A 27,983-nucleotide genomic window follows, 5' to 3' on the forward strand; every position below is an offset into this window, starting at 1 on the left:
CTGTCCAGCAGGAAGCTGGCTACTCCCCTCCCTACCTAGAAACCTGTTACATTCTCTACTTAGAAGGCCGTTGTTTTGGGACACAGTGTGCTCCCTTCAGCAAACTGTTTCTGAAGTTTTACTAACTCTAAGCATTAGACAGGATGCATGTGTCTGGCTTCAGGAATCCGGTTCCTGTGATGCCTAAGGACCCACGGGTCTCTGGTCAACCCCTCAGTGACATTTCTGTTGGGAGGCAAGTCCACTCTCTTCTGGGAGAGAAGAGACAGTTACTCTGCCAACCAGCCATGTCCCTGTTCTTGCCAGGTTGAAGGCAGGGACACTGAAATGCCAGCTGTGATGCTTACGTGGTGACTGGAAGGAGACTGAGAACATTTCTCTCTCTTTCTCTAGTTGTAAAACTGACAGTTTGTAGAGGAAGAAAGGTTGTCGAGCCTGGCCACTGGTGAAGCCACAGACAGCTCTAAGGCCAGCTCTTGCCCCAGTGTGCCAGACTGTGAACTGCATGAGGAGGCTGGTTGAGACTGGCTTGATACCTGGCACAGAGTTCCAGCACACAGTAGGTGCTCAATAAACAAGTGTGGCAGAATGAATGCCTGGAGGCTACAGATCTCACAGTATAAGAAAAACATCCTCCTTAAAGTCTTCAGCAAACAATGAAACTAAAATCAGTTGAGAACAGTTAGGCTTATCAGGAAAGTTAGTGATATTCTGAATGTGCCCTCAGAATATTATTCATAAAAATAAATACTTTTTCACTAAATTGGAATGAATGAATATTAAGAGCTGGGTGATTTCGCTTAAAAAGAGTTCTCTTTATTTATTTATTTTTTGAAAGTTTATTTATTATTTATTTATTTTGAGAGACAGACCGAGAGAGGGAGAGAATCCCAAGCAGCCTCCTCTGCACTGCCAGTGAGGAGCCCGACATGGGGCTTGAACTCACAAACCATGAGATCATGACCTGAGCTGAAGCCTGACACTCAATTGACTGAGCCACCCAGGTGACCCCAAAAGAGTTCTTAAAAAAAAAACTTTTAGAGCACCTGTGTGGCTCAGTCCGTTAAGCGTCTGACTTTGGCTCAGGTCATGATCTCATAGTTTGTGAGCTCAAGCCCCACGTTGAGCTCGGTGCTGACAGCTTGGAGCCTGAAGCCTGCTTTGGATTTTGTGTCTCTTTTTCTCTGCCCCTCCCCTGTTCTACTCTGTCTCTCAAAAATAAATAAACATGAAAAAAAAAACCTCTTAAGGAGTTTAAGTGTTTAAACTCTTTAAAATCTTTCTTTAAAAAAGAGTTTAAAGACACACAGAGGGAAAATTTCATGGTTCTGACCTTTATCTCAAGTGGTTTACACCCTGACCTTAACTTCCAAGGCTCACTGCTCCCACCTCTGCCCCTTCATTGCCTCCCTCCCTCTTTTATTCTGGCTGTCAGAGAGCGGCCCATTCTGAAGGCTCCCCTGGTTGCTTCTCATGCAGGGGCAACAAATAAATTTCCTTTTGCAAGTCGACTGTTATTGATTAGTAGGGTCTACTTGGAGTTGTGCTTGAGGAGTCTGAGCATTGGGATTGATGGGTGATGGATCTGCCACAGATGTGGGTTCAGAAAGTGGAGAATTAGTTGTGTTTCAGGTATTTGCTATGTCTCTCATCTTGTCTGCTCTCTTTTGATCCTTGGGCCAGGATTTTTATGGGACCCACAAGGTAGCCCCTGGTTGTTTCGTCCATGTTTCCAAGTCAGCAAGTCTAAGACCAATCTTATTGTTTCCTTCAAATCTATTCCTCTTTCTGGTCATATTGACAGCCTCTTTGGCATTTCTAGATTTGGCCTTTCTTCTTCAGTCTTGAGATCACCATCTGAATCTGGGCTTCCAGAATCTCTCGCCTGGCTACTGCTGCAATGGCACCTTAGGGAGTCTCTGTCCTTCCAGCCCCATTGCCTCTGACCCACAACATATGCTGCTCTGATCTCCCATAAGTGCCCACTCTCCACACTGGAACTTGCAATGGATCTAAATGCTCAATAAACAGTATCTAATATCTCTTGTTTGAGAGTTAAGACCAATCGCATTCGTTCGTTTGTTCATTCGTTCATTCATTCATTCATTCATTCCCCTTTCCTTTCCTCTTTGTTCATGTATTTGTTAAATAGACATTTTGTGATTACTGTCATGGAAAATGTCAGACATGTGTTGTCTCCTAAGGACACAAAGATAAACTACGCATGATCTCTGCTTTGAGGAGCTCACAGTCTGGGGTGGAAACAGACACCTAAAAAATTAACTCCAATCCAAGGTAATAAAATGACACTTGAAATGCCTCTCTTTCAACCTCTGGTTCCTTTTCCAGACCATTTCTTTCATCTCTCCTTTGGGATCTGACTCAAAGCCATTCTTCCTAGGGTTCTTCTCTCTCAGCACCTGCCACACTCTGGGGCACAGAATGATGGCCTGTCTGGGTCTACCTGCTTCTACTCCCTTTCCACCAACTGATGCTTTTGCGTCATTTCTGTATAAGGCAAATTGTCCAGCACACAGTAGGGCCCCACTAACAGTTGGAATTGAATCACTTCCAGTTTTTGACTAAATCTCTCATGTGTTCTATTTCTCCTCTTCAACCCCAATCTGACCTCTCAGATGGGCCATCCATCCATTTGCTTTGATGCTGGGCTTGGGGCCAGACTGCACGGCCCTGCCACTTACAGGTTGGGTATGTTAACCCCTAGATGCCTCAGTTTTCCTATCTTTAAAATGGGGATTATGATAGAACTTTCCTCATATATGTTGATGGGTTTAGGACAGGGTTTGGGACCTGGTAAAATTGCTGGCCACTACTATGGTCACAAAGGTCTTTCCCTACATTTTGGAAAAAGGCCCTTCTCTTTATTTATCCTTTTGGGCTGAACCCATTCAGTGTTTGGAATTGTCACCCTCTCCTGCTTGTGTCTACCTTGTATTTTGTCTACTGATTGTGAGTCCCTGGGGTCCTGTCCAGGGGGGTTGAGCCTTGGAGGGCTGTGGAAAGGGGAGGGTGGGTGGCCCAGTCACTTCTGCCCAGGCAGAATCATGGCCCCCACTGCTCACAGGTCACGCTTGATTGCCTAGCAACAGGAACATACATCTTGGCAACAGCTTGCAATTTTATGGGGAAACAAAATGTTCCTGATTAACCCTCAAATCACATTCCAGTGAGTTCTGTTCAGCCTGAGGCTGAGCAACATAACCAAAATGAACAGAACAGAGCACCAAGGCATGTGGTGGGGAGGGCCCTGTGCCCTGGGGCTGGGGCTCCGGCCATGGGCTGGGTAGGACAACACAGAGGCCCTTACCTAGATCTGGGTTCAAAAAGTGGCCTCATCACCTCCTCATCAGGTGAGCCTCTCCTCACCTGCCAGAGTGAGGATTTAGTCCCTGCCTTCAGGGCCCCAGTGAGAATAACACGAGAGCCATGCCACTCCCTCTTCTCAGCCCTGGTGGCTGCCTCACTTGAGAAGAAATCTCACACACCTCCCACAGCTCACAGGCAAACTCTGCTCACTCCCCTGGCTTCACCTCTTGCCAAATGTCCCCTCAGGTCCCACCTCCAGCCTTTGCCCCTGCCACTTCCCCCCCCCCAGCCCCCCAACCCCAGGCCTCCTACATGCAGCCTCCCTTTCATTTTCCAAGTGTTCTCTGCCTCCTGCTCCCAGGATCAGAGGATCCACTGTTACTCCCAACTTCAGCCCCTTGCTTATTTCCTACAGGGCACTTGTTACAAGGGACAATCTCAGGGATTTTGCTATTTATTTGGCTTTCTGCTAGTCGCCCACACTGGAATGTGAGCCCCATAAAGGCAGCAACATTCATTATTTTGTCCACTGCTGTGTCTATCTCCAGGGCCTAAAACGCCATCTAGCACATAGTAAGTGCTCAAGAAACATGTGTTGAATCAATGCATAACCAGATGGAGGGCTTTGCCAGTGCCTGGTGCTTAGCGGGTGTGCACAAGCCTTTGCGACCTTTATCTCACTTTAGGCTTTTCTTCTCTGCAAAGCTGAGTGAGCTGACACCCTTAACCCCCTGCTGCTTGGCCCCACATCTACTGGAGGAAATTCCTTCCTAGGGATGTATAGCAAAAAATAAAAATACCTGTAAACCGAAAAGCATGCTAGTAGGAAATCATCATGCCTAGCACTTTTCAGGGATAAAACTTAGGACAGAAGTAGCACCAGGTATCCCAAGAGGCTCTGAAATTTTAATACACAAAATAGGGAGAGGGGAAAAAATATCTACGATCTGAGGGCATATGAACACACTGAAAGGGCAGGGGTTAGGGCCACGTAGGCCTGGGTTCAGATGTCATCCACCAACTTGTTGCTGAGTAACCTTGAGCACACTGTGCCTCAGTTTCCTCATCTGTAAAATGGTGGTACTACGGAAATGAGATGTGGTATTTAAAGGGCAAGTCCCCCCGGCCACATCCCAGGCTCAGGATTAAACCCCAGGGATGAGACCCACCCTGGTCTCCAGCAGGATCTCCCTCAGCCTCCCATGTTGCGGCTGTACTTTTTTCATTACAGCACGGCTGACTCCCTGAGATGGTAATTGTTAGGACAATTTAGGTAAGCCTTTGGGGGTGACAAAAAAGCTGGCAGTTCCAGATCAAACAGTCAGCCGTCTCATGGGTCCGTCATCAGAACATCAGAGGGACAGTTTTGCAGCCTGGCCTCACATTAACTGCAGCAGCCAAAAAACTGATTATTCCAAACCCCAGTGCTCACTTGTTCAACACTGTCTGCTTGTCTGGGTAATTAGATCTCCCAGGACTTCAAGAGGATGCTGGCGGCTTCGTGTCAGCTCATGCGTCCTTGAGGCTGGCAAGGGGGCGGCAGGAACTGCTTCTCTGCCAGTCAGATCCCAGCCCCTCCCTGGCCAGTACATTCCCCCTGACCCAACCTCTGGGTGGGGATGAAAGGCCCACACCTTTCCACATCAGAGACAGGGAATGCAGGGGAGTCGGGCCAGGGCTGGGACAGGGAGGTGGTGGATTGCTGGTGGCTTTGGCCAGGGTTAGTCTCTGATATTTCTGTGGTCTCCCTGCTGAGCTGGGCGATGGGTTCCGGTTGGGGGAAAGGTGGACTGAGGAGCCTTCAGCCCGCACATAATATGCACACGCACATGTAATCACCATTCACGTTTTCATTTACTTAGAATCCCTGTTAGGTACTTGGGGATTCGGAGACAAACGAAACTGCCCTTGCCCTCAGGAAGCATAAAATCCAAACGTCTAGGAGGTTGCCTGCCTACCCACCACCTATGCTATGGCTGCCTCTCTCAAGTGGAAGAAAAATGATTTCGCCCTTTAGGAGGTAAGCCAAACTATGGTCATTTACAAAGCTACTGATAGTGTTCTACAGTTTCCCTCTGCAGGGATTTTTTTTTTTCCCCCTGCAGGGGGCGTGCCCAGGATTTTCTCCACATGCTTATTCCTCTGTGATTGGGGCAGTTTTGGAACCCTGTTTTCTCACTGAGCACTCAGTGACCTCTTGGAAGTTGGTTCTCTCCCAGCTGAGAGCCCCAGGTTTAACAAACTAGGGGGCCCTTTCTGACCCTGTGATTTCTCCAAATACATCCCAGCAAGGAAAGAGGTGGGGGAAAAGGAGGAGTGGGAAAGTTAGTGGATTCAAAGACAAATCCCAACTCTGTGACCCACCACTGTGTGATCCTGTGCAAGCCCTCTATGAGCCTCAGTTTCTTTAAAACAGGAGGCGGAAAATTCTTTTCTCCTATGGCATCTACGATATAGAAAGAGATCACAAAAGCTTGTCGTGCCTAGCAGAGTACCTGGCAGAGCCCAGGAAATGGACATAGGGGATCTGAAAACACTGAAAAAGCAGTAGCCCCACCAGAACTCACCCTCAGTGAACCAGGGAAAGCAATTCTTGGGGATCCAGCACGTCATTGAGGCTCAGGTTAAATATCACTTCCATAGGGAAGCCCTCCCCCACTGGCTGTCTAAGCTGCCCCTTCCCATGGTTGCCCTCAAAGTCCTTATCCACCTGATACATTTTCTTGTTCATTTATTAGTTTCCTGTATTTTTTGCTGGACTCCTATAAGCTTTGTGAGGGTAGGTATCTTTGTTCACTGAGGTATCCCCAGAACCTAGGACAGCACCTAGCAAACAAGCAGATGCTCAATAAAGGCTTCTTCAAAGGATAGATGAATTAAATGAATGCAGTGATTCTCGGCCAGAGGATGGTGCAGACCCCACCAGAGGATGTGTGAAATTTGGTGGGGAGTAGTAAGTGGTAGGGCATCTATAGTCTCAACATTATAATTATTATAATTTACTTTCAGTTATCTTTAATTTATTCTGGAATCCTAATATGGCACCAATGGAGGTGCAAGCTGTGTAGTTTTAAAGGAAGCTCTAGGGACTCTGGTCTCCTGTAGGCCTGGAAGCCTGTGTTTGAGGACTCTGCAACAGGGTGGCAGCTGGATCATGCCAGGCCTGAAGGCCACAGTGATTTTAAATTTTATTCTTTTTTTCTTTTTTAATTAAAAAAATTTTTTTTAAACATTTATTTATTTTTGAGACAGAGAGAGAGCATGAACAGGGGAGGGTCAGAGAAAGAGGGAGACACAGAATCTGAAACAGGCTCCAGGCTTTGAGCTCTCAGCACAGAGCCCGACGCGGGGCTCGAACCCATGGACTGTGAGATCATGACCTGAGCCAAAGTCGGATGCTTAACTGACTGAGCCACCCAGGCGCCCCTCTTTTTTAATTTTTTAAATGTTTATTTACTTTTGAGAGAGAGAGAGAGAGAGAGAGAGAGAGAGAGACAGAGAGATAGAGTGTGAGCAGGGGAGGGGCAGAGAGAGAGGGAGACAGAGAATCCAAAGCGGGCTCCAGGCTCCAAGCTGTCAGCACAGAACCCGACGCAGGGCTCGAACTCAGACTGTGAGATCATGACCTGAGCCAAAGTCGGACGCTTAACCGACTGAGCCACCCAGGCGCCCCGAATTTATATTTTATTCTAAGAGCAGTGGGGATCATTGTGTTTTGAGTAAATGGTGGTACAAGTAGATTCATTTTTAAGTCTATTCTGGCCATGATAGGGAGAATAACTTGGAGGGGGAGAGGATAGAAAAGGGAGGGGCTTATACATACATTATTTTCATTTAACTTTTCTGGTAACCCTGTAGGTAGGCATATCTAAACTCACTCTTCAGATAAAGAAACTGAGGCTCAGAGAGGGACTATAATTCACCTGTGGTCACACAGGAGTGAGCGGAGCGGCTGACATTGGATCTTCAGTTGGTGTACCTGTCCAGGACTTGCCAAACAGCCTCCAGCCCCTGGGCCTAGAATTTGGGCTCATCTTTTATAGCCCATTACTCCCAGACCTGGAGGCCCTTGAGAATGTTGCTGGCCAGAAAGAGTCAGGTGAGTGAGACCTGGAAACCATGATCAAGTTCATAGGCAGATCAGGCATCTGCCTGGCCCCCACCCTGGCCTCTCTCTCTCATATTTGGGCCTGAGCTCCACTGTGTTTGGGAGCAGCTAAAAACTCCCAGACTTCTGGCAAAGTCCCAGCACCACCCTGCGGGGAGCATGGAGCCCTGGGGATGCCCCCTCATCCCCTTTTAACAGCCCATTAAGAGAATGAAGTGTGGCCTCATCCAGGCCCAGAGTTTTATTCCCACAGGGGTGTGGCTTGGACAAGTGAGTCACCCCTTCTGCTTCTCAAGTTTCCTCATCTGCAGAATGGGGAAAACAGTGGCATTTTGGGATAGTGCTTGGGACAAGACGATGGCTGACTTGGCTATCACCGGAGGACTGGGCAGTCTAAATCGACTTCCTGGCCTGCCTTAGGTTGAGCCTTCTGCTGGCCACCAGGTGGTCCCTAATAAGAGGGCAGCCCCAGAAGAGCTTCTGGTGTGGGGATCTGGTTCTTCACATTGGACATCTGTGGCCATGAGCCAGGCACATGTGGCCACAAGAGAGAACTCCCATCTTCCTGGAGGGTCGGTGGGGCTCCCTGCTAAATCATGGATTCACTATGTTTAGGATGTCCACTCGGCCTGGTTTTGATATCAGGTCTAAGCCCTCAGGGGTACTTGTCTCTTATCTGGGCTACTCCAAACCCCTGAGGGTCTCTGTTCACTTTTCCCTACCCTTAGGGGTACTTGTCAAGACTCTGCCCTATGACACTCTTCCACTAGGGATGTCTGTGTCCTCTTGGGAGAATCTCTAAGGGTGGGCTCTCAGGCATGTGACAGGAGATTTAGTTCATGTACCTCCCTCCCAGGAGAAGGTGGGGAGGCTGGGCTGGGGTGGAGATGTGGCCCGGATGTGGCTGCTCTGAGCCCCTGTAACTGTCCCTCCTGGCTGGGTCCTTTGGTTTGCTAGTCTCAGGATTAAGCTTTGGATTATTTTTAGGGACTCTGGGACTTCAAGCAATGATGAATAAAAAAAAATTAAGAGGATATCATAAGAGAAAAAAATACAACTTAAAGAAATTACCGGGGTGCCTGGCTGGCTTAGTCGGTAGAGTATGTGACTATTGATCTCAGGGTTGTGAGTTCAAGTCCCATGTTGGGTGTTGAAATTACTTGAAAATAAAAATTTTTTTTAACATTTTAAATACAGAGAACAAACTGAGGGTTGATGGGGGGTGGGGGAGAGGGGAAAGTGGGTGATGGGCATTGAGGAGGGCACCTGTTGGGATGAGCACTGGGTGTTGTAGGTAAGCGATGAATCACGGGAATCCACCTCCAAAACCAAGAGCACACTGTATACACTGTATGTTAGCCAACTTGACAACAAATTATATTAAAAAGAAAAGAAAAGAAAAGAAAAGAAAAGAAAAGAAAAGAAAAGAAAAAAAGAAAAGAAAAGAAAAGAAATTATCAAAAGAGAAACAAAAGCAGGTGTTGGGTTTTGGCTGTCCAGTGGCTTCTTCCTTCCTTTGGGAAATTAGGTGCACTGGGAGGAGTCTTGGTGGCTGTCAATCAAAATGCTCCTCCCCCTTCCTGGCCTGGAGGTGGGCACGTGACCAAGCCAGGCCACTCACATGCTCTCTCCGTGGACTTGGAATCCGTGATGCAGCACAGCCAGCTCACTTCTGCTTGTAACAGCCCATTGCTACGTTTTCAGATAATTTTGTGAACTGGTTAGTGCAGCCATCACTGGAATTAAATGATTATACTTAAAATTTATATAAATTATATTCAAAGGGTAACAATATCTCACACTCATCCCTTCCTGATTATTTTACCAAATGTCACTAGGATCTGTGTCTTGCATAGAGAGCCCATTGCGCCCGATGGTAGAAAAAGGATATAACACTGTGCTGCGGCATATGTCTCTTCCCAACTCTGCTTTCAATGCCATCGTGTTGGGGACGTGGTGGGACTATTTGCACCACAGAAATCAGCACACACTACGAACAAGGACTCCTTGGCTACCCAGACAGCTGCGTGTTATACATTTTCCAACAAAGCACTGCTTGGAATCCTGAGGATCGTGGGGACCCACACAGCTGGAGTGGACTTTTCCCTACCCCCCATGACCCAAAGGGACATTGGTTCTGTCAGTCCTGCCACAGATCCAGACACATCCCAATTTCCCTCCAGAAAGCTGAGCCGGGGTTTTCAGACCTAGCTCCAACTTAGAGCATTCTGATCAGGGATCTTCCTCATGTGCTCAGGCAGTTTCTGTTGCTTACACCCAGCATGCCTCGGCTGACCCGTTTTAGAACAACATCCTCACAAATGCAGAGTGACCCTGAGAGAAAAACCATCGCCCTTCATCTCACCCCTTAACCCCAGCACCGGGACCTTCGGGATACTTCCTTTATGCCTCTTTCCCCTTGCATCTGTTTTTGTGAAGCTGCTGCCATGGTCAGTGGTAAACCCCACCTTTTTCCTATCACCTATTTCAAGAGCCTCATTCATTCTGCGTTATGTTCTCCGTTACTACCATTTTCTGTAGTGTTCCACGAGACACATGGAGAAGCTGATAATAGGCTTATGTGCTCTCCTAATACTGGGCATTTGTGAATTACGCCCCTTTAAACAAATTTTTTTTAATGTTTATTTTTGAGAGACAGAGTGAGAGAGAGAGAGAGAGAGTGAGCAGGGAAGGGGCAGAGAAAGAGAGGGAGACACAGAATCTGAAGCAGGCTCCAGGCTCTGAGCTGTCAGCACAGAACCTGATGCGGGGCTTGAATTTACGAACCGTGAGATCATGACCTGAGTTGAAGTTGGATGCTAAACCGACTGAGCCACCCGGGCACCACCCCCACCCTCCACCTTTTAAAAAAATATCCTACAGAGATGTGGTTTAAAAAGCTGGGACTATGGGTCAGGAGACATGAGTTCTCATTTGGTTTTGTGCCAGATGGCTGTGTGATCCTGGGCAGGATTTTTCCCTTTCTGGGCCTCAGAAACCTATGTGAATGATGACATCGGTAATGACAAGAATAATAATGGTTTTCATCCCCTGCAGGCTTCCTGCTCTGTGCTGTATGTTCTTACACGCACCTGATCATTTATTCCTCACAGGGGCCCACGAATAAGTACTAATTCACAGATGAGTAAACAGGTTCTGAGAGGTGAAGTCATTTGCTTGGCACAACACAGCTAGTAAGTAAGTGTCACAGTGGGGAGTCAGATGTAGGGCGTCTGTTGTTTAACGCTTAGGCCGCATCACTATTTCCTAATGCCCAGCGTGTGACAGGCTCTTGGAGAACATAGGTGCCCACAGAGCAGTGAGCTTGTCTGCCCGCACCACAGTCCTTGTCTGTTCCCATTTATGTCCCCACTTTACAGGAGAGAAACTGTCTTTGAGTGCAGAATGTTCTGGGTTGAATTGTGTCCCTCCACAACCATAAGCTCCAGCACCTCAGAATGTGATCATGTTTGGAGACAGGGTCATTGCAGGGGTGACTAGTTACTAAGTTCATATGAGGTTGTTGGGGAGGGGGTGCTAATCATGTATGACTGGTGTCTTAAATACAGAGGAAAGCTGGACACAGAGACTCATGGGAAGCCAGTGTTAAGACACAGGGAGGAGATGGCCATCCACAAGGCAAGGAGAGAGGCCCTGAACAGATCCTTCCCTCACAGCCCTTGGAAGGAAACAAGCCTGTTGACAGACACCTTGATCTTAGACCTCCAGCCTCCGGAACTGTGATACAACATATTTCTGTTGTTTAAGCTCCCTCCTGATCTGTGGTCCTTTGTTATGTGGCCTCTGGGAACAAACACAGAAACTGCACGGATGGATGAGAGAGGCGGGGCCTGGGGGGAAGGGTGGATGCATTGGGGGCAGAGGGGAGGGACTCTGTCCCCTTCACCACATGTAGGGATGACTCAGGGCTCCCCAGTCCCTGGAGCTATGTGCTCGGACAGGTCCCTTCCTTCCTGGGCCTCAGTGTTCCCATGTGCACCCCGGGATTGCTGGCTGGTCCCCGAGAGCTGTTCCAGACCTGTGGTTCTATGGGTGCCTGAGTCCCTCAGGCCCTTGTTCTTTCTGCTCTTACCCAGTTGAGCTGGTATGGGCAATGGGGGACAGCCCCAGGGAATGCTCTATTTTGCTGTTCTGTCCAGCAGATGTTTCCCAAGACCTCATCCGGCAGCCTGCCCTCAAGGCTGTTGCTCTTTTATTGTCCTCCTTGAACCTCTCCTGGCAACCTCTATGTCTAACTGACTGCCTTTCCAGTGTCAGACACCCTGATCACACCCTACCTGCAGGTGACCCTCCTTATATCTCTCGCATATTTCCTGCTTTGCCCGCTCCCTTGGGTAGCTGGTGCTCCCTAAGGACCCATGCTTGGTGAGTGCCCCAGCTGAACTCATTCCTGCATGCTTATTGGGTATACTCCATGCTAGGCACTGTTCTAGGTGCTAGGATAGAGCAGCGAACACCACAGGCCCACATCTCTGCCTTCCTGTGGCTTACTTCCCCCCTTGAGGGACTTGGGAGCAGAGACAGGACTTCTCTGTCATCTCCGGGCCTAGCCTCTCTGCAGGGTTCCATGCCTGCTGTTCTATCCCCCAGGCCCCGAGAGTGCATAATGCCCAACACAAACCTTTTGTCTCACCCTGAACCTTGCTCCACTCCTGTTTGCTAGTCTCCTCCACGAGCAGCCAGTTGCTGTCCAGAAAGCTGAGTCTGCACTGACACCATTCTCTTCCTTGACCACCTACCACAGGCTGAGACCTTCTGCTTGGTGCTCCTTCCTCTCCATCACCACCACCCTGGCCAGGTCGAACTCTGTCACCTCTCTCTTGGATGCCTGTCCCCCACTCTGCTCTGGCTCTATCCCTTGGGGTATCTCCCCATTACAACTAAGATCAGGGCTGCCAGACCAACTGTCTTGACCACACTGCTCCTCTGCTCAAGAAACCTCAGGGGCTCCCTCCTATCTCTTCACTTAAGCCCAAACCTTTAGCTCAACATTCAGATCCCTTCACAGAGGTTCCTAGCATGGGCTCTGGGGTTGCCTGCCGGCATCTGGATCCCAGTTCTTGCACCCATTAGCTGTGTGACCGTGGGCAAGTGATTTAACTTCTCTGTGTCTCCTTTTCCTCGTTTGTAAAAATGGGGATAATCCTAATGCCTACCTCATAGGGTTTGGGGAGTATTAAATGGGGGTAATAATGTATGTAAAGCTCTTGGAATAGTGTCTGGAAGATATAATGCTCAGTTACTCTCAGTTACCTTCCCCCAAGCTCCAGCCAAACAGAATGTATGGCTCTTCTTTTTACACACCCTTCTTTGCTTCTGTGCTTTTGACTGCACTGTTCCCTCTACCTGGAGTGCCCTTCCCTATCGCAAACCCTGCCTATCTCTCAACATCTTGTTCAAATACTGCTTCCTCTATAAAACCTTCCTAGATTCTTCAGTGAGAAGTTCTCACTTCTGCCTCTCACCTCCACGGCTTCTTGTCCAAAGCTATCCTGCAGAAAAAGCAGTCTTTGCTGCTCAGAAATAGTCCCTGGGACCACGGAAATTTCCAGGGGGCCTCCCTTTGGGGTGGAGGCTGATGCTGGCAGGGGGGTACTAGGGAACCATCAGCCGAGGCACTAATTTCCACTGACTATAAATAACTCTGGGTCTGAAACCACAGCAGGGGCCTGGATTGCGCCAGGAGGAGTAAGATAATCATTGTGCAGGGAGGGGGGCCTGTATAGATAACTTACCTGCCCTGTTGGAGCCTCTCGTATGACAGGCGGGTCTGCAGGGAGAGGCTGCTTCAGCTCTCTTAAGCTTCGTGGGACCCAGTCTGGGGGGAACACTGATGTTGCCCTAACACTAGAGCTGGTCCAGCCTGGAGTTACTGAACATCTCTCACCCCTCGGCCCATTTGGCAGATGAGATCACGATTCAGGGAGGCAAAGTCATCAGAAACAGAACATTTCTGGGGGCCAGAGAAATGCCCACGGGGCCTTTGGAAGTCAGTGTGTGTAGAAGCCGCCTTCTAGGGAAGGGCTGCTGGGCTGGGGCTAGGGTGAGGGGCCATGGGCAAGGCTGTGGAAGGTTTGGGGTGGAGCCTCAGGCATGCCCCCAGGATTTGAGGCCACAGTCTCCCAGAGGGAAGAGGGAACTGGGTCTGGCTGTGAGTCAGCCACCCTCTGTCCAGTCTGATGTCTGTACTACTGGGGGTGCGAGGCAGCGTGTTTAGAATTCTAGAATGTCTGAGCCTGGAGGAGCCTCAGAGACAACCAGACCCACACTCTTTATTTTCCAGATGGGGAGAATGAGGCACAGAATTGCAGGGTGAGGGTGGGCGGGCTTGAGATGGTCCCAGTTAATAAGGGCCAAAGTCAGGATGGTCCCCCCTGCATCTTCCTGGCTCAGTGTCTCTTCTAATACAGGTTGGGGGGCTGAATGTCCTTTCCCTGCACCCCCTGGGGACCCAACACAAGAGGACGGACAAACCTTCCCTGAGGCCCCACTGTGGGCCAGGCACTCCCTGTGCGTTTTCTCGTTGAATTCACAGACCAGTATGGGCCCTGGAGCTGTTTACCACCTGCCAATTCTACAGATATAAAAACCAAGGCGCTGAGAACTTATATAACCTGGCCCCCAACTCAGGCTTTTAGATACTCTAGTTTACTGCCTTTTTCTAATTTCATCAAAAGTTTTCAAATTTTTTTCTTTTCTTTTTTTAAAACTCTTTGTTAAAAAAAAAATCTTACCAGATGCTTCACCATGCAAAGCAGATAAAAAAGGAGCTGCTCTGGTACATGGTAGGGCAGGAAGCCCAGAGCTTCACCCACTTATCTCCTTGTACCCTGGGGTGCCTCTGTGGAACCCCAGAGAACCCGGTATGAGAAACGCCTTTCCAAACTTCAGTTCTCCTGCATTCAGCAAGTTCTTTGGCTCTTCTGGCCCATGAAGAGGAGCTGTACTCTGACCCTCTCCCAACCCCATCCCCATTTTTCACACTCTCACGGACAGCACAGACAAGTTAAATACCTATTACCCAAGCTGAGTCTGCACACATAGCATGAACCAACCAACTAAAAGTCACAGTCTACAAAAATCAATCCCCGGTCTGTGGGCCGGAGTTCTCTGCCCTTTGAGATGTCCCCTAGGCTCCAAGCACAATGCATTCCCCATTTCTTCCCGTGAACGTCCCAGGGCTCACCTCAGGGCCTTTGCTCATGCTGTTCCCTTTCACTAAGAGGGTGCTTTCCTTTCCACCTCTGCATATTCAGCTCATTCCCGTCCTTTGAGACCTAGCTCCCGAGAAAGCCTCTCCTGTATTTGTCCCCCATCAGGCATGGATCCGATCGCCTCCTCCTTTGACCTTCAGCACACTCCCTCTGGCTGCAGAGTTATTTTTGTCAGCAGAAGGCAATAGCTGAAGGATTATGTGTGCATGTTCAGGAGCCAGCCTGCCTGGGTACCAATCCTGGCTGGGCCCCTTTGACTAGTGTTGTTCTCAGCCTCAATTTCCTCATCTGTAAGCTGGGGATATGAACAATTCCTGTCTGAGAGGATGAAATGAGGTAGTGCCAGGGATCCTCCGCGGAGAGCCTGGTCTGAAAGCACTCGATATGTGTTAATGCATCCCTAGTGTCACAGCTGTCACTGGTATCATAGCTAGACGGGGAGGGTCTTCAGGGCAGGGAAGTTTACAACCCAGCTCTGCATACCCCCTTTCCCGGAAGTCTTTAGGGAGCTCTGGAGGGAGAGGGGGTCAGGAGGGGCTCCTCCCTCCTTTCCTCCTCCTGGACTGAGGCCCGGGCCCCTGCCCCTGGCTGCCCTCTCCTACTGGTTCTTGACTGCCTCTGTGACCTTGGAGTTGTCTCCTGTCTGACATCCTTCTCTCCTTGCCCTGGATGCTTGGATGGAGAGGGAATGTCTTGGAAGGCTGTCCCTGTCTTGGCTGCCCCACCTGTCCTGTGTACAGCCACATCACACAAACACCGCTCCTGAGGAGCCTGGAGAAGAGGAGTGTGGCTCAAGCCTGCACACAGTAAGTGCACAATACATACGTGGTCAGCAAGTGAATGTGTGTCAGCCTACATCTCTGCCTGGCATGCCTGAAGCAGGGGAAGCAGTGGGACAGTCACTGAGCACCTGTATCCACCGGTTCTGGGAGGTGGGCACTATGATCATGCCCTAACAAATGGGGATCTCGAGGCTCACAGGGATGGAATGACTCACTCAAAGTCCTCCAGGGTGGTGGAGTCAGGCCTCAAAGCCTGTGCTCTTTGCATTCCTGAGTAGGCACTTAGTGTTTGGTGCATATTTATTCTGCAGAGCAAAGATCTCTTCAGAGAAAGAATCAGGGCCCCCTTTCTCTCCAAGTGCTTGTTTCCCACTCAAGGGGCTGTTGTGAGGACCACACGAGGCAACCCAGTGGAAGAGCCTGGCCCTGAGGAGTTTGCACACAGCAAGTTACAGCTGCTGGGTAGTTCTGGGACTTGCGTTTTCCACAGTGGGTCTGTACAGCATGACACGCACCCATAAACGCTCCGCACAACTGCTTAGAGCCTCCACTCCCCTGTGGGTGCCTGACTGTGCAAAGCACCCACGAGGCCACTCAGCATTGTCTGTGGAAAACGAAGTTCATCCAGTCCTGCTGGAATCCACCCAGAAGCTCTTCGGTCAGCGGCAGGTCAGGGCTTTTGCTACCTGTCCTGTTCTCTTCCGGCCGCGCCCAGGCCTGCAGAACTGTTGGCCTAGCACACATTCCGCTGCCTCCGCCTGGGAGAATGGATAGTGTGTCTCAATCAACATGTGGGGTTATCTTATTGATGATTCAGAAAGATGTGAGGGTGGCATTCTGGAAAGCATCCACACGTGATTCATCAGACTTTCACAGAAAGCTAGTGCTTTTAAGGGATGTATTTTTCCTGGTGATGGTGGTGGGGGGGGGTGGTGTAAGCATTGCCAATCAGATATGGGGCTTTTTTTTTTTAAACCCACAGATTCCCCTGGCGTTGCTTGGGCCCACTGATCTGCCCAGATAAGCTGCCTTTGTCTTCTCTGCTAACTTAAACCCAATCTGCCCCTACAGTCACACACAGAATCCTCAGCATAGAATAATAACAGCTGACCCCGACATAGCACCTGCTGCATGCCAGGCACCAAGCATTTCGTGCATATTACTTGGATCCTCATAGGAACCCTATGAAAGAGGCACTGTTATCATCCCATGTTACAGATGTGGAAACTGAGGCACAGAGAGGTAGATAACTGGTCCAGTGCTCCACAGCTGGAGAAGAAGTGCAGCTGGGATTTGACCGTGACCCCTACTTGGCCACTTCACTGCTGGGACACGAGTCATATACCTACTTCTTGTGGACGGTCCCAGCTTATGCCCGCCACACTGGTGTAAATGTTAACAGTGCTGTGGTTTGGCTGTGACCCAAACGCTCCTTTACTGCTCAGCTGCTTCCTCAGTTCCACCCTTTCTCCTCATCCAGGCCAAGCTCTCCTCCAGGGCACAGAGCATGCCTACACCCTCCCCGCACACAGTGGGGCCTTCCATACAGTAGGCCCACAAGCATGTGTGGCCTGTGCCTCTATCTCCCTCTCCCTCCCACAATCTCCATGTGGTCTGGATGGACTGACCTGCATCCCTCTGGGGCGAGCATGTGACCCGGATCTGACCTATCCGCCTCTTCCTTCCCCTGGCCGCAGGGATTGGGTCAAGAATGGCCATGTGACTCCAGGTGGCCAAATGAGAATCTGTTCTGGGACCCAGGGGAGGAGACCATGAGGAAAGAGATGCCTCTGGCTGCTGGGGGGGCCAGGATGGGGGGGGTGTTAGCCTGAAGCTAACAGTGTGAGGGCCTGTCCGAGAATGAAACCAACACGGAAGGCAATGGAGGTGAAGGAGAGCAGGAGAGGGAGGGACAAAGCCCTCCTGCAGCACTGAGGGTCCTGGATCCAGCCTTGCCTGATGCTAGATGGTCTCTGCACCTTTCATTTGGCACAGGCCAGAAAATCCCGTGTTTTCATAAGCCAGTTTAAGATGGGTTTCTATCAAATGTAATCCTAATGGGTAGAAATACTCAGGGAATACGGGAAGATGATTCTTTGGAAGAAAACTTTGAAAGTATTTTCAACTCACTGTCTCCAAACGTGGCACAATTCCCATTTCAGGTCCAGAGAGTGTGAGTGTCTTGCTCCCGAGGTCAGGATCCTGCTTGGTGACAGAGGGGAGGCCAGAGCACCCCCTACGCAGCTTCCCCTCCTCCACCCATGCAAGTATCTGAGAAGGCAACTGCATTTCCTCAGCCTTTTTTTTTTCCGTTTTAGAGAGAGACAGAGAGAGCATGTATGTGTGTGCGGGGGGTGGGGGTGGGGAGGGGCAGAGGAAGAGAAAGAATCTTAAGTTCACTGCACAGCCCGATGCGGGGCTTGATCTCACGACCCTGCTGAAGTCAAGAGTCAGACTCAACCGACTGAGCCACCCAGGTGCCCCACTTCCTCAGCTTCTTATATACTTGGATGAGCTTTTCTCCTCCAGACCTCACCCCTGAGAGTCCTGAGTTCCACAACGGAACATGGGCCACTTCACCTGAAGACCCCGGTTGAGAGGCATTCTTGCACATCTCGGGCCAGGCAGTGAATTCCCCACATGGACCCCATGTCTGAGCGGTGCCCAGCCTCACCCTGCCTGGCACACTGCTGAATCTGTGGCTGCCTCGGTTTCCCTATCAACCTCTCCGGGCCCCCGTGATGCATGGGAGATGGAGAACATGGAGAAATAGAGTGTCACAATGATAAACAGACGATCCCCACTGCCTGGGACCCAGAGACATTTAAGACACACGTGGCCTTCACACCCTCCCCCGTGCCCAGCTGGTGGCAGCTCTGTGGATGATGACACGGGCCCTGCCGGGTCCGCGGATGTTCTGGTTTAACACTGTGTTTATGCAACATGAGGCACCGTCCCCATGATCCGCTCTCCTCTCCTCCCTCAGCCCCACTCTCTCCTCCACTTGGGCAGGCCGCAGGATTCATACAAAATTAACCAGAGGTTCTGTTTCACAACACTCCAGTATCCAGTTCCCACCCCACCCTGCTGCTGCCCCACCTTCTTTGTCCCCTTCTCTCCCCCACCAGGAAACACACAATGCAGGGGGCACCCAGAGGGACCTGTCTGAGCTGTCTTTTCTGACAGCCCGAGGTGCAGGTGTTAGGAAGTGAAGGACAAGGGGTGTTCCTGCCCAGCAGCTCAGGGCAATGCCACTCTGAGCTTAGGGAACTGAAGCCAGTTCCATGGGTGACACAGTGTGTCGTGTGTCCTGTGTCCTGTCCCCTGGCTACAGCCTCCCCTCTGTCCATTCCACCCCGCACCAGGGGTATCCCCAACCTCTTCTGTCTCCCTCCCTTCTTCTTATTTTTTATTTTATTTTAAAGAGATAGAGGGAGAGAGAGGGAGAGAGAGAGGGAGAGAGAGAGGGAGAGAGAGAGGGAGAGAGAGAGGGAGAGAGAGAACGATGGAGAGAGAGAACGATGGAGAGAGAGAGGAAGAGAGGGAGAGAGGAAGAGAAAGCGTGCAAGCAGGGGAGGGGGCAGAGGAAGAGAGAGAGAGAATCTTAAGCAGACTCTGTGCTCAGTGCGGAGCCCACGTGGGGCTTGATCTCACGACTGTGAGATCATGATCTGAGCCAAAATCCAGTGTCAAGACACTCAACTGACCAAGCCACCTCAGTGCCCATCTCCTTCCCTTCTTTCGGTGAATATGTGTTCAATCCCCCAGGTGTTGTACCAAGTGCTGGGGACACAGTGGAGAATGACAAACAGCTCCTGCCTCTGGGGGCTCACAGGCCACTCATCACCCATCTTTCCAGACTCATCACAAAGTAGCCTACTCTGGGAAGCCTTCTCTGGTAGCACTTTTACTCTTTGCTCAGTACCGTCTTATTTAATCGCCCCATTTTTCATGAGGATATGGCCCATGCATGTTGTTGTTGTAAGAAATATTTGATTATAATAATAATGACAATGAACGTTATTTTGGAAGTGTCTAGGATATGCTATATGCCACACTAAGCCCTTCATGTGGATTATCTAATATTCACATCCTGTGAGGTAGGTAGTGTTATTATTCCCATTTCACAGATAAGGCAATGGAGGCTTGCTGGGGGAAGTTAATTGAATTCTTCCGGTATGTCTCTTGAAGATAAGTGTCCCTTGAAGAGTAAGCCTGTCAGAATTTGAAGCTGGGCCTTGGGCTCTATTGTCCTATGCTGGAAGGGTATGGAAGGAAAGGAAGCAGTGGAGGGTAAGGAGGGAAGGGCATCACCAGAGTGGAACAGAACCAACAGTGGAAGAGGAAAGAAAGAGAACTCATTTCAGGGAGAGAGGCCCTCATAGGGAGCCCGTTTACCCCAGAGTTGTCACCAGAGTCAGGACTTCAGGGGGAAAGTCCAACACTGTCAGGTCATGGGAACTGAGTCCCTTGCCTGTGCTGGCAGTAGGTGGTACCCCGGGTGGGAGTTGAATTCTGCTGGTGTCAACCTCCCTCTATCACTTGCAGAGATCTTTTTGCCTAAAATTAGCTGGATGTGAAGGGGAAGGCTAATTTATGCACGGCCTGGAGCAGTTTCCTGTAGAGTGACTCAGAGGCCGGCTCCTTGCTGACGTGAGCAGACCAGGGGCACAGGGGGTGTCGGGAATGGCCAACCTGAGTCCCCGTCCAGGCCTGGCACAGCCCCAGACCACATGGCTTTTAAGCTGGGGGTTAGGGCTGGAGGCCAAGCAAGCATTTCTCGAAGTCAGAAGAGGGCTAAACAGGGCAGGACAAATGCTGAACACGAGAGAAAAGGTGGCCCCCAACTACTCAGGCCCTCATCGCACAGAAGGCGTCTTTAGAGGACTGTTCCCAGGTGCACACGCTTGGCTCAGGTGTGAAGGCACCTCTGGGGATAGTGTCCAAGAGAGCTGTGTCCAAAGTCTGCTCTGATGGGAACTGTGGTGGTGACCTCGAGCCCTCAGACTTCTCATCCACAAAATGGGATAGCCACGCATGCTTCTAGGAACACGTGCAATGAGAACACAGAAGGGCCTGGGAAAAAGTAGTCACACCGTTCACGGACATTGGCCAGCATTCCATGAGGGTCAGGTTCCACCTTTTCCAGAGAACATGCTTCTTCCAGACTAATGATAACCATAATGAAAACAACAGCAACAGGAGCTGACACTTATAAAGCACTTAGAGACCAGGCACTCGGCCTAATCTCATTCAACGTTCACAACCCATTTTACCAATGCGGAAATGGAGGTGGTTAGTCTCTGGGGCTGAATCCTAACACGTAGCACTATCCATGCACCAGGCATTGTTCTAAGCCACTGCACTTTGCCCTCACCACCCTATGAGACAGTCACTATTATGATCCCATTTTACAACCAAGGAAACCGAGGCACAGAGTGGTGGATACCTTGCCCAGAATCCCACATCTGGTAAATGGCAGGGCTGGGATTTGAACCCAGGTCACCCAAGTCTGAGGTCAATAGCATTCTGCTCTTTTGCCTCTCCCCAAACCTCTTCCAGCTCTACCTGCACTTGGGAGATCCTTCTAGGGACCAACACAGCAGAGGCTCTGGTTAGTCCTGCAGCGGCCTTTCCTCCTTCTCAGGGATCTTTCCCATCAGAGATCTCATTGGGTCCTCATGAAAAATTCGGAAGCCAAGACCGAGCGAGGTCAGACAAAAGGCCCCAAACACACACAGCTGACAGGCAGCAGAGCAATGTTCCGAGAAGATGAGAAAACCGGGTCTCCTTTATTCCCACATAACGCCTACCTTTTTGCAAGTACACTGGCATTCTGCGGGAGTCCACCTAAGAAATGCTGTTTTATGCCATGCTACATGCTTTTCCTTCTCTTTTCTCCATAGCCAAGTTCCAATGCCTCCTCCTACAGGAAGCCTTCCTTGACCTTCACAGCCCACCCACCTTGCCTCTCCTCTGAGCTCTGGGGTCCACGCTACACTTGGGCTGAATTATGTGCTGTTTTGGCTGCTCAGCCATATGAGCTGCTCCCTGTGGGCTGGGGACTCAGTGGCCACGTCTCAGGGTTTTACTGGGAAGTTATCCAACCTTGTCTGTGCCAGGTACCAGACTGGGAACTAGATGGGTGGAGAGGAGCAGGACAGGATCCCTGCCCTTTGGTGTGCTCCTGCTTTCCCAGCAGGACGCAGTGGGGGACACAGTAAACCAAATGGTAATGGCCCCGGACGGTGCTGGAGCTTGGCCGCAGGCCGTTCAATTTCCCAGGGTCCAAGAGCCTGTCAGGGGGGAGGGGAGGGTGGGGTTCTTAACACCAAGGTTTGTCTCGTATGCCAAGGTCCATGGCTTTGCTTGGAGGGGCTCTGCGAATGTGCTGATAGCGTGAGCCATGTCTGTAGTATGTGGGTGTTTTTTGTTTTTTTGTTTTTTTTCTGGGAAAAAGGACTACAATTTCATTAGGTTCTTCACAAGGTCGGAGGCCCAGAGACACTTAAGATTTTCCAACTCAAGAGAATCTCCTCGTCCCATAGAAAAGACAAAGATGACCAGGGCAACCCTGCCTCCCGGAAGGCTAGTGTGCCAACCTGATGGCGGAGATGAGCACGGATCATTCTGCCACAGACTAGGGTTCACATGAGGCCCAGGAGCCCCCAGGCAGGACTCCCTCCTGTCTTGGGGCACATATAGCCATTCTCAAGCCCTGGGCTACTATTCTCCTCCCCACCCTCAAACAAAACCAAACAACACCAAGAGAGCAAGGTGTTTCTAAACTTCTGCTTAGGTGAGCAGCTGGATCCCTAAGCAGCCTCTATAGGAAATGCGTTGAGGGTTGGTACCCAGCAGTGCCCAGGGCATGGGGACTGGAGTCAGGAGACAGGACAGGAGGGACCTTTCGGCCTTGGATTTCTCATCTCTCACATGGGGATAAGAATTCAAATGCTGGGGCACCTGGGTGGCTCAGTCGGTTAAGCATCCGACTTCGGCTCAGGTCATGATCTTGCGGTTCCTGAGTTCAAGCCCCGCGTCAGGCTCTGTGCTGATGGCTCAGAGCCTGGAGCCTGTTTCAGATTCTGTGTCTCCCTCTCTCTCTGACCTTCCCCCGTTCATGCTCTGTCTCTGTCTCAAAAATAAATAAACGTTAAAAAAAAAATTTAAAAAAAAAAAAGAATTCAAATGCTGTCTTCCAGCTTGTGATCTGTGCTTGGGGGAGAGATTATCATCCACTTTTTAGAATAATAATGGCTGCCACTTATTGAGCACCTACTGTATGCTCAGGCTTCTAGTAGGCACTGTGAGGTAGCCATCGGTTCCATTTTCCACAGGAAGAAACTGAGGCTCATTGTAGCCTCTTTGCATGGGGAGTGCTGTGGAGGTGCCTCACACCCATATCTTTGGGGTTTATGCAGGGAATTCTTCTCCCTCATGGCAAGGGGAAAGTGATAGCGGGAATGGTGACCCACACTCTATGCTCTGGTGCTCAGGCTGGGCTGGTTTCTCTTCCTTCTGCCTCACAGCGGGTGACCTGGCTTTGGTCCCCTTCAGAGGAGCACCCAGAAGCTGAAACCCTCTCTCTCCCAAGATCCTAGGCCTGTTCATTTTCTCAGTTACACAAAAGCCCCACACCCATCTCCAGGGCAAGACACATATGGGTATCTTTCACCTTTCCTGTGACGGCCCATCTTCCTGCCTTCCCTGTCTTCCAGCAGCTCCACGGCCTATGGCTGCCCCAGACACCTAGGGAGCCACCATCAGAGTTTGGATTTGGGACAGCTGGACACAACCCAGGCCAGTGACGTGGGTTATGGAGCTGGATTTGAATGCACAGTAGCAATGCTGTGGTCCCATGCTTAAACCCAGATGAGGCAGTTCCTGGGGTCTGGGGAAGGGAGGCCAGGGATTGGGTGTCTAGATCCCAAATCCAAGCACTGTGTTCAAGTCTTCCACACCTACCTTCCACAGGTGAAGTCTTGAGGCGCCGGCAGATGGCTTCAGTGTCCCCATAAGTCTCCTTGATCTTGACCACAGCCTCGGTGCCCCGTAGCTCCATGAGGGAGCGGAGCTCCTCCATTGTGCACCCGAACTCGCCCCCATGGCTCGACTCATTTCTTTGGTTTTTGGAGTAAAAATCGCTGTTGGTCATGTCACCCATGTTTGCCCCAGTCCCTGCTCAGGGTGGGCCCGAGAGTCAGCGCTGGACAAGAGGCTGCTGGGCGATGGCTCCGTGTGCCTGTCCTTAGCACAACCTCACTGGATGACTGTGGCTCCCGGTGGCCGACTTTGGGTCCCAGGGGGAGGGGGCGGCCGAGGTGGGCTGGCGACAGCGGTGGTGAGCTCCAAGGGGTGTCCCTGGGCACGGGGCAACGTCCAGGGGCCGGAGGGGCTCAGGGCTGTAGACCCAGGAGTCTCCATTCAGTGGGGCCCATGCTGCTCCCTGGAGCTGGCATCTACATGGTCAGGGGTGGTGGCTCCTGTGGGGGCAAGCACAGAGTGGTGACAAGGGTCAGGCACTGAAGGCTTCATGGGACAGGTGCTTAGGAAGGCCCAGCCTGCACGTGCTTGTACACACACAAACCACCCCAAATAACAACCACTACATATATACATACCCTAACGTGGGTGTTTCATACCATACCCCATAGCACAGCAGCAAACACTGTAAACCCAAATATACTGTGCCCACTTGGGCACTCCACAATATACCACCCCCAAACCACAGCCTAGTGCAACCTCGTAACATACCCTAACCCCCTAATCATCCACTCTGCTATTTAACACACTGACTTCATGACATGCACCCTGGTGTATACACACCCTCTGACCTATACAGCTCAGGGTGCTCTGTACACCTAACCTGCCTGCTTTTAGGTCCCATCCCCCTGCCATACACATATACCAACACATGAGTCCCACTTCACACATACCCTGATGGACACCCCCCTTGGCACCATAAACACTGTCACATGCAGTCATGCTTCTAGAAATACATCTTAATATTCCCACTCCCTTCCTCAAAAATACCTGTGCTCACAGTCTTGTTTACGCACACACACCACGCTCTCACGATCCGGAGCATAACCCCATCCATCCCCCAAGTACAGAGCCCCCAGGTCCCCCAGCATATACGCTTCCTTCATCCATGCCACCTACATCTGCTGATACACTGTTATCCCCCCTTTGGTTTCCCAGGCATGGGAATGGGAGAAAGCCTCCCACTTTCACCTGTAGCCCCCAACCACATTCATCAAGGCCCTTGGTCTGGCCAGAGGAGTCAGCTCATGCATATTCACCAGGATGTCACTGAGGACCCCGCTTGGCCCCAAGGATGAGCTGGGGTGCATGGAGCCCTCACCTGGGGGGTAGGGGGGCACAGTTCAGCACCACGGACAGCAGCCACGACGTCCTTCGGGGAGCCCGGGAGAAGAGAGCACGGACTTCTCCCTGCTGGCCTGCCTGTCCACCCTTGCAGAAGTGCCGTATCTGCAGGGCTGCCAGGAGAGAATCCAATCCACCCCGACACCCAATACCGGTGTCCAAGGCCCCCGGCAAGCGTTGGGTGACAAAGGGCCTCTGCTGAGCTTGGCTGGGCCTGGCATGGGGACTGGCCCCACCCAGTAGGCATAGACACCTGGCCATCCTAGGTCCAGGACGGTAAGGGGGAGGGGTGGGGAGAGGAAGATGGGATTGAGCCCCTGACCTAGCCCCAATTCTTTCCCCTTGTCCCCTGCCCCATTTCTTTGCTTCACCATCCTTTCCTCTTGCACAAAATTTTAGTGTTGGAGGCATTTTAGACTCAATTTCATTTTCTCAGTAAGGAACTGGAAGCTCAGAGATGGAAAGGAACTTGTGCAGAGTCACACAGAGGGAGGCAGTCCAGAGGTGGGATGGTCTCTGGACTCCCAGCCTGGTGCTTCTTCCCCTTCCCCTAGGGGGCGCTCCCTCCTTATTCTGAAGAGCAGAGGCTGATGGGTGAACAGTGCCTGATGGCAGTGAACAAGACAGGTTCCACAGTCAGAGCAAGACGGGTTCAAATCCAAGTCCTCTCAAATACTGGCTATGGGACCCTGGGCGAGTCCTTTCATTTTCCCAAGGTTCTGTTTCCTCATTTGCAAAATAATAATTATTGACTCCTCTACCTCCCAATTTATTGGGAACTAATTATAAACCACATTCAAATTTGTCGTGTTTCCATCTGGGTTGTGGGGCTTCCCAGCTATGGGTCATAGGGTGCTGGAGCCACTGGAGAAACTTTCCATGCCTTACAGGAGGGCAGCTGTATTCAAGGGTGCAGTAGGAAGCCTTATTTTTATCCTGGGAGCAGCAAGTATCTTATAGAATGAAATATAAAATGGTCCTGATGTCTTTAGCAGAGACAAAAGACACCAAAGAAAGAGTGTGCTTGGGGCTCCCACCCCCAGTCCTGTAGGAGCACTTATGGTCCTTGGCCATCTGAGCATGTACCACTCCCAGAAACCATGAGTTGGGTTTGACCCCAAAGGTGTATCCTTATGAAGAGCGGCTAAGGAAGGGCCCAAGGATGCCTGTGTGTGGACATGCCATAGAGGTTAGCTGCAGGAGAACTAAGAACTACAGTCTCTGGGTTCAAATTCTAGCTCCTCCACCTCCTAGTAGAATGGGAATCAAATGAATTTAATATCATCTAAAAAAAAAGGAAAGGGGAATAATAATATCTACCTTATAGGTACTATGAGGCTTAAATGAGTTATTTCCTGAAAAATAAAATATTACAACCGAACCAATAAGACTATTCCCATACAACACACGAAGGAACTGAGGTCAAGAGAGGTGAAGCAACTTGCCCAAGGTCACAGAGCTGGTAAGTGCCAGAGTTGGGATTTGAACTCAGGCAGTCTGGATCCAGAGGCACACCCTTAATCAGGACACTATGCTGCCTCCTCTTGTGAATCTCTCTCATGGGGTTCTCATGGGGTTCTTACGATGCATAAATAAAGTGCCGTATGTGAACAAGAAAGTGCTTTGCAAGCCGCAAGGGATTTTCTAAACCCGAGGTGCTGTTTTCTATCTATCCCCCTGCTACCTGCAGGGTGCCTTACAGGCACTGATAATTACATCCCTGGCAGCATGAGCTACGAGAATCGTTAGTAATAATTATATTTACAATGACAATAGTAGGCACGAGTTAATGGGCTACTGGTGATTTTAACTATTGTGTTAAGATGAACAATGATCTTCAACCATGTATTTACCCATCTACCTATCCACCCACCCATCCATCCATCCATCCATCCACCCATCCATCCATCCATTCAATAATTGTATTTCAGGCATCTACTCTGTGCCAGGCACTGGACAATCCAGACAGAGTTCCCACCCTCCAGAAACTGACATTGGGGATGAGAGACAATTAAATGAGTGACTTCTATAACATGATTGGTTTCCCATGATGGGGAGTGATAGTTGCTGTAGATATCTAGAGCAGGAAGATCTGATCTGGCCCAGGGTATCAGGAAAGATTTTTCCTCTCATTATGAGTAAAGAATATTTTTTTTTCCCATGCAGGTAAAGCAGGACTTAAGCCAAAAGATGAACAGAGAAGAAACTCAAATACACAGCTGTCTATTACTAACGGGTTGGGAGAGACATAGTAAAAGGTGCAGGAAGGGACCTGTACATATGGAGGGAGGCAATTCTGGGATAACAAAATTAGTTAAAAATCAGAAATCTGCCTCTGTAGGTAAATGATCTTAAACTTCCTTCTTTGAATAAAAACAGAACAAAACAAAACGAACTTCCTTCTTTGAGATTTCCCATTGCAGCTACCTCTTCTGATATGGCTTTTCCCCCACCACTTGTCCCCTACTCCTGCATCTCATGGGTGCATGTATGAGACAACCGTTGTTCTGGGCATCTTGGTTTGTCCTAACTTGTAGAGCTCACCTCGGTACTGGATCTGACTGTGGGATTTGCTTGATTTGAGAATGTGAAGTCCACGGGCACAGAAGCATCTATATGATGCCGCACAAATGATCTTCTGGCAGACGGAACTGAAGACCTGCTAGCTTGTATAGAATTCACTGAAAACTCCATACTTGCCCTATATCTGTCATAGAGCACTCTCCAGTATCTGGGCCTTCCCCACCCAGGCAATGGCTTGTTCTGCTCAGCACAGTGCGCTTTCCTTGGAAGCCTTCCCTGACCACCCAGGAGTGTGTAAATGCTCCCAACTCTGGACACCTCTCGTATCATACTGCACTTCACACTTTATTGTTCAGGCCTACTTAGCTGTGTCCCTTTCTTGGGAGCCTGAGAGCTCTGTGTGAACAGTAGCCATGTCTGTTTTGTACCTAGTATGGTGCCCGGCATTCAGAAGGCACTCTATAAATGCTTGGTGAATGAATGGATCAGCCCTTGGGTCATCTGTCTTTGGGAGGTATGACTTTAGATAGGTCCTCATACCTTAGTTTCCTCATCTATAAAATGGAGTAGGGATTCCTTTCCATATATGTTGCAGGTTTGCTGGAGGTCTGAAAAGAT

The 27,983-nt window shown here is 50.2% G+C and overlaps 1 protein-coding gene and 1 non-coding gene across 4 annotated transcripts in view; one reads left to right on the forward strand and one right to left on the reverse strand.

The window, feature by feature from the left end:
* Positions 1-23,660, reverse strand: part of ATP2B2 (ATPase plasma membrane Ca2+ transporting 2) — a 116,822-nt gene extending 93,162 nt beyond the window's left edge. For 2 of the 3 annotated variants that reach the window (XM_042910839.1, XM_042910832.1), the window contains exon 1: positions 23,421-23,657. In XM_042910839.1, the coding sequence (XP_042766773.1) occupies positions 23,421-23,619 (199 nt within the window). In that variant the 5' untranslated portion in view covers positions 23,620-23,657. Of the gene's footprint in view, positions 1-23,420 lie in introns of all 3 variants that reach the window. The other variant, XM_042910843.1, reaches the window with a different exon arrangement.
* On the forward strand, positions 8,513-8,585 carry TRNAN-AUU. The gene has a single exon. It is a non-coding gene; the product is annotated as a tRNA-Asn (tRNA).
* Positions 23,661-27,983: the final 4,323 nt, after the last annotated feature.

This window comes from Panthera leo, chromosome A2, assembly GCF_018350215.1.
Source record: "Panthera leo isolate Ple1 chromosome A2, P.leo_Ple1_pat1.1, whole genome shotgun sequence".
In the NCBI taxonomy this organism is placed as follows: domain Eukaryota; kingdom Metazoa; phylum Chordata; class Mammalia; order Carnivora; family Felidae; genus Panthera; species Panthera leo.